The sequence below is a fragment of the Stegostoma tigrinum genome, chromosome 18 (assembly GCF_030684315.1).
Source record: "Stegostoma tigrinum isolate sSteTig4 chromosome 18, sSteTig4.hap1, whole genome shotgun sequence".
NCBI classification, from domain to species: domain Eukaryota; kingdom Metazoa; phylum Chordata; class Chondrichthyes; order Orectolobiformes; family Stegostomatidae; genus Stegostoma; species Stegostoma tigrinum.
Window position 1 is genome coordinate 45040599 of NC_081371.1, and position 14211 is coordinate 45054809.

General features: G+C 39.4%; 1 protein-coding gene across 3 annotated transcripts in view; it reads left to right on the forward strand.

Moving 5' to 3' along the window:
* ptprb (protein tyrosine phosphatase receptor type b) overlaps positions 1 to 14211 on the forward strand; it is a 114610-nt gene that overhangs the window by 83079 nt on the left and 17320 nt on the right. For all 3 annotated transcript variants that reach the window (XM_059652487.1, XM_048548990.2, XM_048548991.2), the window contains 10 exons: positions 1243 to 1527; positions 4443 to 4721; positions 6724 to 6873; positions 9825 to 10068; positions 10176 to 10273; positions 10441 to 10546; positions 12244 to 12318; positions 12428 to 12445; positions 12548 to 12629; positions 12753 to 12843. In XM_059652487.1, coding sequence (XP_059508470.1) covers positions 1243 to 1527; positions 4443 to 4721; positions 6724 to 6873; positions 9825 to 10068; positions 10176 to 10273; positions 10441 to 10546; positions 12244 to 12318; positions 12428 to 12445; positions 12548 to 12629; positions 12753 to 12843 — 1428 coding nt within the window. The remainder of the gene's footprint in view (positions 1 to 1242; positions 1528 to 4442; positions 4722 to 6723; positions 6874 to 9824; positions 10069 to 10175; positions 10274 to 10440; positions 10547 to 12243; positions 12319 to 12427; positions 12446 to 12547; positions 12630 to 12752; positions 12844 to 14211) is intronic.

Genomic DNA, 14211 nt, shown 5'->3' on the forward strand with positions numbered 1-14211 from the left:
AACTATAGTCATCTGTTTCGGCATTGATTTTCCGTCCATCATGTGGTCAGAACTGGGGATATTTGCCGATGATTGCACGATGCTCAGCACGGTTTGCCTCAGCTACAGAAACGATCCGTGTCCAAATGCTGCAAGACCCCGTCAATATCCAGATTTGGGCTGATAGGTGGCAAATAACATTTGCACCACACAAACACTAGAAATGGCCATCTCCAATCTACCCACCACTCTCAACATTCAATATTGTTACCATCACAGAATGCTCCTCACTCAACATTCTAAGGATTATCATTGACCAGAAAATTAACTGGACTAGCCAAATAAGTACAGTCTTACAAAAGTGGGTTACAGGCTGTGAAATCATCAGCAAATAACTCACCTCCCGACTTCTGAAGCATACATTCTACTCTCTCTCTCCCTCCATCACAACTATACAATAGAGTTTACCATTTACAAAATGCATTGCAGGAATAAACAAAGATTCCTTTGACAGCACCGTCCAAATCCACAACCTCGATTATCTCAAAGGAATAGGCCAGCAGGTACACGGGAATGTCACCACTATCAAGTTCCCTTCCAAGTAACTCACCATCTTGACTTGGAAATATATCACCGTTGCTTCACTGTTGCTGTGCTAAAACCCTGTAACTCCCTTCCTGATAGCTCTGTGGGTGTTCCTACACCATACTGACTGCAGTGGGTCAAGGGGCCAGTCACTTACCATCTTCTCAAAGGCAATTAGGAATGGGCAATAAATGTTGATCTAGTCAACTAAGCGCACATCCCCTGAATGAATAATAAGAAAAAGTAAATTGATCAGTGGTGGAAAGATACAGAGATCTGTTCTAAAGGACAAAGTGGAGAACAGCAGAAGGAAATGTTGAGCTAGGCATTGTCGGATGATGGACATCACAAAATAGTTGCAAATGGGTGGATGTGTGCAAATGATGCAAGTCAGTTGAGCTCCATGTACCACAAAAGCAGATATCCTGGTAGGACTAGCAACAAACTCCAGCAACAGTTGTTTAGTTGCACAGTAAATCCTTGTTGAAGCCTGATAAGAATTCATAAATTTAATATCTCCAACTTCTTCCCAACACGGTTAAGCACGTAAGTGGTACATGAAAGTTTCTACTTTATTAAATATTTTCTACATATACAAATGTGGAAGTCAGTAGCTCTCTAATAGTTTGGTTGATATTTTGATTTAATATTTCTTGATAATCATTCAATCACTTAAAGCCCCCAGACCTCCAGGATCAGTATCTTTCGCTGATGTTACGAACACTTCATTGGTCATCACATGGCTGGGCCCTCCGGATGGGACAGATTATGATGACTTTGAGTTGCAGTGGACTCCGAAAGATTCTCGGGTTGTTGTTTTTAACCCATACAACACTATGAAATCAAAAGGACGAATCATACAGAAACTCCATCCTGGACGTCACTATACCTTCATGGTGCGCACTGTCAGTGGGAAATCATTAACATCCTTTAGTGAACCTGTTCAAGCTCCAATCAGAACAAGTAAGTTAAAGCACAACATCATTTATATCACTGTTCAGAGCAAAAATATGTCATTGGGTTGTGTGGCTATTATTTTAACTTAGAAAAAAATGAACAAATAGAACTGAGATAATTCCCTGCAGTAGATTAGTGGGTATGTATAGTCTGCGCTACTACATGATACAGATCAGAAAGGTGCAAGTCTTAGTCTGTATTCCCTGCTGAGACGCTTACTCTCAGTCTGGCCAGCATTTAGGCTTTAGCAGTTGGTTCTTAAACACAAAAGAAGAAAACAATCAGCAGGGATTACCATTCATGATTCACCTTCTTGAATATCAGTCCATGATAGAATCAGATTGAGCTGTGATATCATCACGGTATTATGGTAAGGGGGAGGCAATGGCCTCATGGTTTTATCACTGGATTGTTAATCTAGACACCCAGTGCTAATGTGCTGGGTTTGAATCCCGCCATGGCAGATGGTGGAATTTGAATTCAATAAAATATCTGGAATTAAGAATCTAATGATGACCGTGAATCAATTGTCAGAAAAACCCGATTGGCTCTCTGATGTCCTTCAGGGAAGGAAACTGCCGTCCTGACCAGGCTTGGCCTACATGTTACTCTGGACCCACAGCAATGTGGTTGACTCTAAACTGCCCTCTGGCAGCAATGTTCCCTGGTCAGCGACACCCTCATCCCACGAATGAATTAAGGGGAAAAAGAAATACACTTTACTATGCAAGCTCAGTTAAATTGAGGTATTGGACGATCGCCAGAACCCGGAGAATATCACCCTAGCAGAAGATGGAACATTAAAATCAAGAATCATATTTGCTTCATATGCAGAATGACAATATAAGTTACAGTATGTTTACAGTGAATACTAATATATGTAAAAATTCTGGAGAAACCATTTGTCTCCATTATATCACAAGTAAAGCAAATTATGTTGGTTGCAAATCAACAATAATCTAATTGAATGGCAGAGCAGGATAGAGGGATTAAACAACCTATTCCTGTTCCTATTTTCCAATGTTAGCTGCAGTTTTCTTTCAGTAAAATGATTTGAGTATAAATCCAAGTATTTATTGTTCACTTTTAACATTTGTTGAATCCTTCTTTGTTCTTTGCTCATTGATGAATTGTTGGATTATTGCAGTGCAGAGGGGTTTAGGTTAAATCTTCCCAGAAATAGGGTTTGTTGGATTATTGAAAGCTGGCTTAAAGATTTATGTGTTGTTTTTTCAAATCAAGTAATCTCAAATCAGCTGAGCCTGAGCTGAGACAGCAGTTAAACCCTCTTACTGCCGACCTAAATATGTCAGTGAGTCTACAATGTTAAATGGGCTACGACATTAATGTAATGAAAAAAACATAAAAGAACACACACAAGGAAATATGTGAAAGTATCAAACAAAGATAAAGAAATGGAAACAACTGTCCTGCAAATATCTTAGTAAATGAAAATTAATTCATGCAATGAGTATTTTCGTTCACAAACATATTTCTAAAGTTGTACTATTCAGGACCGCTGTAATTTATTCATTAGGCAAGCTAGACATTAAGTCTCAGCTTGGATTATTTAGATAAATAAAGTCCAATGAATTGCTGCACTGTAAAAGTAATACACTATCAGTACAATGGGGCAAGTTAATTTGTTTTCATGTAAAACCTTTGGAGTTCTTTAATTTGTTTTGTATTTGTTCACGCCTGAGGTCAGCATTTATTGTCCATCTTTAATTGCCTCTGAAGTCAGTTGCTTGCTAAGCCATTTTAGAGGGTCAATGACATTGCAGTGGTTACAGACCAGACAAGGAGGTAGATTTCCTTCTATAAGAGCTATGAGTGAAGTAGATGGGTTTTTATAACATCCAGCAGTGGTTGCATAGTCACCATTTGATGTGCTTTCTATAGTAGATTTTTATTTAATTCAGATTTCACCATCTGCCATTCAAACCCACATCCTCGAACATATGCTCGGATTTCAGAATTTCTAGCCCATTGACATCACCACTAATCATTCTCATTAGTAGATTAGAAAGAACATTCACAACTTGCATCTATATGGTGCTTTTAAAATAACAAGATATGGATACAACACTTCACAAAACTGGAATGAGCAACAAACAGGAATTGGGAATAAAAAGGATAATCAATGATCTTGATTCTAAGGCATATTTTAAATGTGAAGAGGAATGGTTCAGTAGGCAAGTGATGTTTATGAAGAGAATTCCAGAGTACTAAGTTGTAATGGTCAAGAAATTTGGCTGCAAAGCTAGGAAGGAAGGCACAGGTAGACGCACAATTGTTGGGGCATTGGAGGTTGCAAGCTTGGATATAGAGTTAGAGGAGAAGATGGGAAGTTGATAAAACTTCTAAATAAGGCCTTGGAATTGGGATGTTGGGGCACAGGGAGCCAGTAATAAGTAAGTGCACTATAGATGAAGATAATTTGAAGGCATGAAGCCTTAGACAAATTGAAGCTAACAAGCTTGAAGTAAGTATGATAAACCAGCAATAAGGACATTGGTGATATTGCCAGAAGTCACAAGTAACTAAGCTCCAGTCCAACAGGTTTATTTGAAGTTACAAGCTTTTGGCGTTTTCAAGGTGACTTCCCCTGACGAAGGAGCAGTGCTCTGAAAGCTTGTCATTTCAATTAAACGCTTTGGACTATAACCTGGTAGTGAGTGACTTCTGACTTTGTCCACCCCAGCCCAACACCAGAACCTTCTCATCATTGGTGATGTTGAGCTCTAACTATTCGTAAGACTTTCAACTGCAGCTAATTGCCAGATTATCATGATAGATTCTGAAAAGCAGTCTTTACATTGAAGGTAATTATCAGCGTGATTTAAGAAATATATTAATGTTGATTTTTTTCCATTTTCCAACAATTACCATTGTTTCTGTGGTTATTTGCACCATTAAAGGGCCTGACAAAATACAGCACATCAGGTGTCGACCTCAGAGTTCCACTGCAGTCTCCTGCTCCTGGACACACCCTGACTCGGACTACGATGGCTATGATGTTAAATGCTACCACTATGACAAAAAAGAATTGGTATACTCACGAAGAGTTGAAAAAGAATTAGTTCAATACATCATCAAGGAACTAGAGCCAGACAAGAAATATTTAGTGGCTATAAAAGTAATCTCTGATAAAATGACCAGTGATGCTGTGGAGGACAGTGTTATTACCATGATTGATAGTAAGTGTTCACAATCAAATGTTTTGAAGCTTTTACAAAAAAACTGTTTATTTTGTTCAAAAAACTTCTTAGTGCAAAGTTTGACACAGTTTTTTGTAATTTTGGAACTGCCTATTTAAAAACAAATGAGCTTGACCAAAGAAAGAATGGGGAAAAGGTTGAAAATAGGCCCCTTCTTGAAAATCAATTGACTGGTTTAGCATGATTCAACAATGTAGGTTGTAGTTATTTTCATAATCCAACAAATTGAATTTTTATCTCAGTGAAGGTGAAGGTGTTTTGAGTGAGTTGCCATTGTAGCTCTTTGAATTTTTTTGGTACTTTCAAAATCAAATTGAATACTTTGTGTTGGTTTTCCAATTCCAGTATCTTTATCAATATCAAGCTGAAGTTATCACAAAATACCTCTTCCTTTCAGTAAGTTTTACATTGCAGTATATAATTAATCTAGAACTGAGTCTCCACGGAACAAATGTTGATACAACTCTAATAGGCCAGCATTTTGGTGGAGTAGGCTGGAAGATTGAAGCTGAAAATGCCCTGATCTGGCAGTCCAATGTATTTTCATTCTAAGAAGTGGGGATGGCATAGAGTCAGGCCATCCATATCCAGAGGCAGACCAAGGCAGCAATGGAGCCAGGCAGATCACTAGGCTGGAGTATCCATCTCCATTTACTGGGACACCACGCCAGTTTGAAGATTAAATTTCAGGCCCTCAGATCTTCGGTCCTCACCAGCCTACCCACATCCATGCCCCACTTAACCTCAGTGGCCCCATTCCCCATGCATTCTTAATGCCCCCCCATTCCATACTCTGCACTCTTCCCATGTATCCTCCATAACCAGTTATCCAGTATACATTGTAAGCAGAAAATCAGGACATCTATGAAATGGACCTTTTTTTAAAAAAAAATTCTAGGCTGTCAGGAGCTTTATTTTTAATGCCAATTTCAAGGATATCCTGAGGCCCGACATAGTCAATACTGGGAGAGGGTACATGAGGGACACTGAAGACAGGGGGAGAGTGGAGGTGACATTTGAGGTTTGGGGTTTAGATGTGGCATGGTGATATGGAGAGGCATGAGGGTAACCTGGCGGTGAATGTTGGTGAGGGATGAGAGTTTCAGGGTTTGAAATTCTTCTTTGTAGCTGGGGCCAATCACCAGAAACTGTCTGCTTCCCTTACACCTACTCCAGAGTTGCAAGGCTCAAGTTTATCCCACTTCCACTTCCCCAGTCCAGAAATATGGCAGATGGGGATCTTGTTGAATGAGAAGAATCTGATGGCTCAACAAATTTCCCGACTCAACCGTTCCCACTCCTCCATAAAAATCCAACCTCTGGCCATCTGGGTTGCTATTTGTGTTATTGGGCTCTAGATTTCCAATTCTGACATTGTTCCATCCCACTAAAACAAAATCTATAGTCCTGTGAAAATTAATCATTTCTCAGCATGTTGCAGCTTTACCTTCCCCTAACCATGATTCCATGCTTTTTTCCAAATGTTTATTAAAATATTTTCAAATGAATCTTAAGTAATTATTTGATTTAGCAGAACTCATTCTGGTTAAGTTTTTACACTGTGCTACCTCCAACATCCCCAGAGATAAACACAATTTATTCTTAAAACTATTAAAAATGGTCTCAGACCATGGCAACTGTGAAAAGCTTTTCAATGTATTTTACTGTTTTTCTCACTGTTTTTCTCACCATGAAATACGTGACAATAAAATTACTCATTCATTCATTTATTCATTTTTGATTGATGACGTTTATAATTGTACATGGTTGCAATTTCCCTGTTATTTGTAAGAAAGCCTTTAAATTGTCTATCTAAACTATTCTTTAACATATCTAATTACAAGATACTTAATATTTCTAATAATTTAATGAGCAAAGCATGACAATATAACATGGTACTGTAGTTGACCTGTATTACTCAATGCAGACAAAAGGCTTACAACAAATATTGTAATAACATATGTACATATTTTTCCCTCAGGTCCACCTCCTCCACCGTCACATATCCGAGTCGATGACAAAGCAGTTGTCATTACCAAATCCACCATACATTTCAATTTTAATTGTAGTTGGTTCAGTGATGTCAATGGAGCCATAAAGTACTTCACTGTCATAGTGTATGAATCAGAAGGTAAGGTATTATTTGACTTGACTTGTGTTGTTAACTAATACTGATGAACTGAAAAAGCCACGAGTCACCTTTATAGACATGTGATCTAGACTGAGGCCCTGGTTCTCTGGGAGGATTGATCAGGAAATCACAAGCCCACTGTGCATGAGGTTACAATTACCACTATGGTAGGTATCAGCTTATGGTGTGAGAACTGCATTAGCAGCATGGGGGATTTCCTGTCAGTGAACCTGTTGATAATTCTGGAATCATGAAGCCTGTTTCATCAAAAAAGCTAAAAGGATTATTTCCTAGTATCATTCGTGTAACCTAGATGAGAACATTAAAACAAATTATCCAGTTATTTCCAGTTACCAGTGATTATAAAAAGAAACTCTTCTAGCCACCTTCATGTGTTTTCAGTTATGAGTTGTTCTGACCCACTGGGGAAGTGAAACATAATTTCAGCCCCATTAATCCTGTTAGTTTTTCTGATAATGCACATAGTACCCCCATTTATCTGACTTTCAGATCAAGTTTGATAGAAAAATTGTCCATCTAAACATTTCTTTAATACATCCAATTCCAAGACTCTTTAATAATTTAATGAGGAAGACATGACAGTATAGCTTTGCGCTGTAGTTGACCAGTGTTATTCAGTGTAGACAAAAGGTTTCTGTACTGAAAAAGGGAATTATTATTTATTATAAACAATGGAACTACAGCTATAGGTAAACAAATATAAAACATATAACATTATTATTTTAAATGGTAACACATTCGAAACTCTCACTTACACACACACATGCACACGCACAAATAGAGAAAATAGAGTATTGGTGGAGTTAAAAACAAAACTGGAATGTTAGTCCAGTTGTCTTTGCTTCCCAATTCAATTGTAAATAATTGCAATTTAGATGATCTTTCTTCAGCTAGCCAAATCCTTTGTGTTCAGTTGTCTTTATCTAGAAGTTTCCACTAGTTTGTTGGAAGTACAGAGCAACTGATTCATCTGGAGAATGTCTCTGATCTATTCATTCACAAGGCACAGCTGCCAGCAAATGCTACAGGAAAGGTAGCTGTTTTTTTTTTCAAGATTACCTGAGATTTTACTGCAGAGAACAGGCAGATTCTGCTGGAGAGAACAATAGCACACTTCTGAGTCTTTCTGTGTATGTGTCTATTTCTCTGAAACTTGTTTCCAGTTCCAACACAATCCAGGTTAGCTGGGTTCCAATCAACTTTCACTTGTAAACGATTCCTCAGCTCCTGATCATCGACACGTAGCAGGAACCCATAATCCATAGTGGAGGCGAAGTCCAAGTGGCATTATCACTGGACTGTTAATCTGGAGACCAATGTAGTGTTCTGGCAGATGGTAGAATTTGTATTCAATAAAAACCTGGAGTTAAGAGTCTAATGATGACCATGAATCCATTGTCGATTGTCAGAAAACTGTCATCCTTACCTGGTCTGGCCTACATGTGACTCCAGAACTGCAGCAATGTGGTTGACCCTTGACTGCAATAAGTGCTGGCCCAGCCAGTGACATGTTCACCTCATGAATGAATTTTAAAAAGTCACAAAAATAGAGTTCACAACAAGTTTCAGAATCCCTGCTGTGAAAGTTTGAAGCCATCCTGGTAAATCTCTGCTTTTAAAAACAGTTCTTTCTCAGTGCTGTCCACAGTTTTGAAGGCACAATTTTTTTTTGAAAAAAGACACTGTCCTATCCTAACAGAGTAAAGACGTAATGAACTTTTGGAACTGAAAATAACAGTTTAATTTTTGGAACCTGAATAAGTGATTGTAGCATTGCAGCCTGTGCTTGCCTGGATAAGAGTTGGATGAAGGGAAGGTGTTACATATTTAAGCAGAGAGAATCATGTAATAATTATTAGAAGGGTGCATTTGCGATGAACACCGCCTCCAGTGTGACTGCACATGCAAAGTTGCTGTGTGACATCAATGTTTAATGACAGCAGCAGCAACAGCCTGTCATAGGGTTGGTGCTGCCGATATAGCCACACTGTGATTACACACACTGGACAGAAACAAGCTTCTGAAGGATCTTGAATAATCAAGGTATCTCTTCATTCTGAGAAGCCAATTTTTCCCCACAATGGAATTATAACTGAAATAACATCAGGCTTGGTTTTGCATCCCAATGACTCACTTTGGGAGGGGATTGCAAAGTGCTGTTCCCTAGGTCCAATTGAAAGGTGAAATCCTGATGAGCACAAACGTGCAGGCAAAGGACCACACCATACAACTGGCACCTTCATCTCCCTCCCTCGGCTTCACTGTTGCTTTTTTAAATTCTCTCGTGGGACATGGGCATTGCTGGCTGGCCAGCATTTATTGCCTGTCCCAAAGATGGTGGCGAAGGTAGATTCACAATGCGTTAGGAAGGGAACACAGTCCTCCTGGCTCAGAGATAAGGACACTACCACGGTGTTACACAAGCTTGCCACTGTTGTTTGTATGTGGGCAAGTACAGATGTAGGCCTATGTTTCCCAATCTGTATGTCTGTAGTGATGTTGGCTATAGATGCACAGATGCATTCTGACTTAGAGAAGTTTATCACCAGTGATTAACGGCACCAGGCCCATTTCAGCATTCTGACGAATATCTTTGCATTTGGGCCAATTACTCCTTATTGGAAGATAAATGGGTGTAGCCTCTACTGACAAATCATAGTAAGCCAGTGTAGAATAGTGGGCACATGAGTGTTGGATGAATAGTATTTGGTTTGACCAAGGCTACAGTTAGCATATTTTTCAGCAAAAAGGATATGAAAAGCAATAAAATGTTTCAAATTTGGATCGAAAGTAGCAAGTGCTGGAAGTAAACAACAAGCCAATCAGGATCTACAAAGAAATTAATATTTTGGATTATGCTCTTCACCACAGCCACACTGAAGTGATGTAACATACTTTATTTTGCCATGACTATCTTGCTTTGCTTTTAGGAACCGAAAATACAAAGCCAGTAAAACAGCATCCCTTGCCATCTTACCTGGAATACAAACGGAACAGCTCAGTCCGACACTATCAGACAAATTATTTCTCAAGCAAATGCGCAGAAAATCCTGATGGCACATTGCAAACCTTTGAAATAAAAGTTGGAGCTCAGATGGACAGGTTGGGAGGGAAGTGTGAGAATGATCAGAAAACATTCTGTGATGGACCTTTAAAATCTAGAACGTCTTACAGGTCAGATCCCTTGGAGGGATGTGTTCCTTGCTCCATATCCTGACGAAACATTTAAAAATTTTACGACTGTGCAAAAACTAACCTGGAGATTTTGTTTTTTTTTTCAGAATCAGTGTGCGTGCCTTCACTCAGCTATTTGATGAAGACATGAGGAACCCATTGTTTTCAGATACCTATTTCTCTTTGCCTATCACTACTGAGGCAGGTAGGTGTTTGCTTGTGCACACCCTTGGAAACTCCAACAATGGGACAAACCTTTTAACCTTCGCTTCTACTAGCTCAGAAGATTCCCAATAGATCATTTGACACATATTATAGACTTCAATCTGCATGCATCAAAAGAGATGACAAATATTTGTGCCCTGATTTTAGAACCTCTTCTTGGTGTCGTAGAAGGAGCAAGCGCTGGTGTGTTCCTGATTGTTGTCCTTATTTCAGTCATGGCTATAATCGTTTGCAGGAGGAAAGTGAAGCCAGTGTGAGTATTTCCTCAGTTAAGCGACAAAATTCAGCATTTCATATTGATTCACTTAAGAGTCTGAAACTCCTTGAGTTATCTCATGAAAATCCTGATATCTAGCCCCCATTCTATTGGTGTTGCATTGCCATAAATGCAGCGGAAACCTGCTCACAATCTTTCTACTGCAATGCTGCTAATGTAGGGGATTGTGAACAGCTGTGACGAACCTGACTCCTGACTGTAGTCAGTTGCTGCGTTATGGGACTCAGTGGTATAAATGTTTATCTCTAGCACTCCCTTAGCACGTTATATTATGTATCAAAATTGGCAAAGATAGAAGTTTATTCTATTGACATTCTATTTGTGCTTACAGTATTTGAGTTAATTGATATTTGTTTAATTATTACTGCTGATTTACATCTGATTGCAATTCTGCTTAAATTGACTATGAATCTTCTCAAAGTGGACCCCACTCCACCAATATACTTTCAGGAAGTGCAGCAAAAAGCCTGTTTATGTGATCTCTTGTGTCCTACCCCCTCAATGTAAGCAAAGCAAGAGTAACTCTGAAAACATTCTCAGCCATTGTGAGCTTCCAAACTTCTGACCTATTGCAAATAAATCAAATTGAAATTTACTAGATTGTGACGGTAATTCACAATGTTAATCCAAGATCATCACTCAGACTGTGAGTTTCAATTGCCAAAGGAAACAAGATAAAAGTTATCAATACCGGTAATGGAGAAACTGGGTCAAATCTTCAGAAACAAAGCATAAAAATAAATGTGGAATAATTAATAATTTGCTGAGGAAGATCACACAGTCAGGATAAGTGGGTTCAAAACAATTGGATGAGTTTCTGGATGCAGAGTTGAAGAATATAATGCAAAGAATATTTGTTCTTTCAGAACTACAACAAATTATATTTAAAAGCACCTTTACCTGATAAAGATTATCTGTCCAAAGCCTTTAACCAGATAAAAGCCACCAATATGGTGGTTCAGTGTTTAGCACTGCCACCTCATAATTCCAGGGACCTGGGTCTGTTCCACCCTTCGGCAACTGTGTGGAGTTTGCACATTCTGTCTGTGTCTGCATGGGTTTCCTCCACGTGCTGTGGTTTCCCCTCACAGTCCAAAGATGTACAGGTTAGGTGGATTGACCATGGGAAGTGCACAGTTACAGGGACAGGGAAGATGGGGGCGTTGGATCTGAGTGCAGACTGAATGGCCTACTTCCACACTGTGGAGATTCTATGAATCTAAAGTATCTCATGGTGCTTCATTGGAGTATTACAAATGAAAGCATGTCACTGAGCAGCATAAGGAGATGACCAAAAGCTTTTTGACAACTTAATAGGTTTTAGAGGGTGCATTAAAGGAAGAGAGCAAGGTGGGCAGGATCGGGAGGGAATTTCCAAGCGTGGAGCTTGGGCAACTAATAGGAGTACAGAGATCTCCACGGTTTTGGGTGCTGAAAGAGATAGCAGGCATAAGGAGGAGCCCAACCAGAGAGAGATTTGTAAAAGATAGTCATTTTAAAATTGAGCTGGCTGGGAGTGAGTGCAGGTCAGTGAGCACAGTGTGATAGGGGAAAGTTCCTTGATATGAGTAGCACACAGGCAGCAGCCTTTTGAATTATCTTAAGTTTGGTGAGGTTGGAAAGTAGCTTCCTAAACAATCTTGTGTTCTTGTTCAATCTATTTGTGATTGCAGGAGTTCTGAATCTAAACCAGCTTCAAAGACAAAAGACAGGCTATCATCTGTCAATGTTCCTCTTGTGCAGGGAAGGTGAGAACTTTCTGACTCCACAGCACTTTAAACACTCTCTTTCTATCAAATCAAAAATGCTCAAAGTTAATATTCTCACTGCGGCTTCCTTGTCCTTTTCTCTTTTCAGGCAACCTCCAATTTCCAGGTTTGTTTGAATATTTATCCTAGGCATCTGACTCATGGCGTGTTTATTGAAATCGTAATTTATATCATTTTTCCTAAGTGAACTCTGCCAAATTCATTTCAGAGAAATTAAGACAAACCAGTTCGAAAACCAATTTACCAAACTTCAAGCTGATTCTAGCTATCTTCTATCTGAGGAATATGAGGTAGGTTTTGATGTTTTAAATGTTTTTAACATAGTTACTTGATTCTGTGTGATGAGAAGTAACACAAATGAGAAAAAAACTCCCTGACCACATTAGACTGAGTTATTACTTTCCCTTTGAAAGGATTTAAAAGATGTTGGAAGAAACCAGTCTTTTGACACAGCACTTTTACCTGAAAATAGAGGAAAAAATCGATACAACAATATTCTGCCTTGTAAGTGCAACATTTCTCATGCCACCAGCCTTTACAGATGGTGCATTCCATCTGGAATTTATTGTTAACCAGTTCAGAAATGTTTTATAGCTTGAGGACCAGAGTACTGCAGGCTGACTGACAAATTTACTTATTTAACCCTTTGTCTGCTACATCATTACTCAGAGGGTGCTTAACCTGTGAAGCAATTTAGATATTGAGTTTTACTGTAAAGCACCAGTTATCACCAGGAGAAATATGTAATAGGTGACTGCAATGCTGTCATTTGGAATAAGCCTTGTTAGCATTTTAGTGCTACAGTGGTTGATTTATACAAAGGTCTGATGCTTGCAGTTTGATATGATAACCACAGCAATTGATTTATTTCAGACCTTGATTGTACAATTTGCTCTAAACACTGGATTATTACAATCTCAATCTCTTGGCTCAGTTGGTAGCACCCCTGCTTCTGAGATTTAGAAAACAGTGTGTATAGTCCCTTTGGTGCAGAATCTTCATGTCTCTAAAGCAGTGACCCTGAAATGAATATAGTTAGGCAGGGTGATGGTGTTCCAGAGGCCCATCACCCTCCTATCTCAGTCTGAACTAAGTTCTGAGTGGGTTAAGCTCGACCTGCACACCTCACTGCCAGCTGTCAATTAGTGCCAATTAATGACCATGTATTGATGGGTTGATTCCCATCTGGTCTGCAAACATCTCATCTTTGGACAGAATGTAAAAGAGGCAGACCACCCAACCAGTAAACCAATGCAGAAGGACTGTCCATAGAGGGTCTTGGGGGAAGGTGATCTTCAACCTGCACTAATTTGTATAGGATTGAGGGGCTAGACAGACATAGGGTGGGGGTGGCCACAGTGACTCCCCCCACCCAAACCCCACCCCCACCCCCACCCCCACCACTGATCCATATGCCCTCAGCCCCCAAAAGGCCAGAGATTTTGATCTTTGGAATATTGGGTGTCCTTCTGACAACAGTCACAGGCTTCATGGTGGTGCTGACAAGGTGCAAGAGCTGCTGATCTCTGATTGGCTATTACTCTTGCTGGCCAGAACTTCCATTCTGGGGAAATTGTTTTGGAAGATAGGTCCACCTTTTCAGCAAACGAGTGAAGCACCCAGTGAAAACCCAAGATCCCTAACAAGGAATTATCGTTTGGGACTGAGATGAGGGGAAATTTCTTCACCCAGAGCCATATGAATCTTTGGCATTCTCTACAGAGGATTGTGGATGCAGTGTATTTAAGGCTGAAATAGATAATGGAGTGTCAGGACATTGAGGGATATGGGAACAAGGCAGTAAGGTGATGTTGAGAAGACATGCTCTATTTTGGCATTTTAGGTTCAATTATCTTAGTTACTGTATATGTT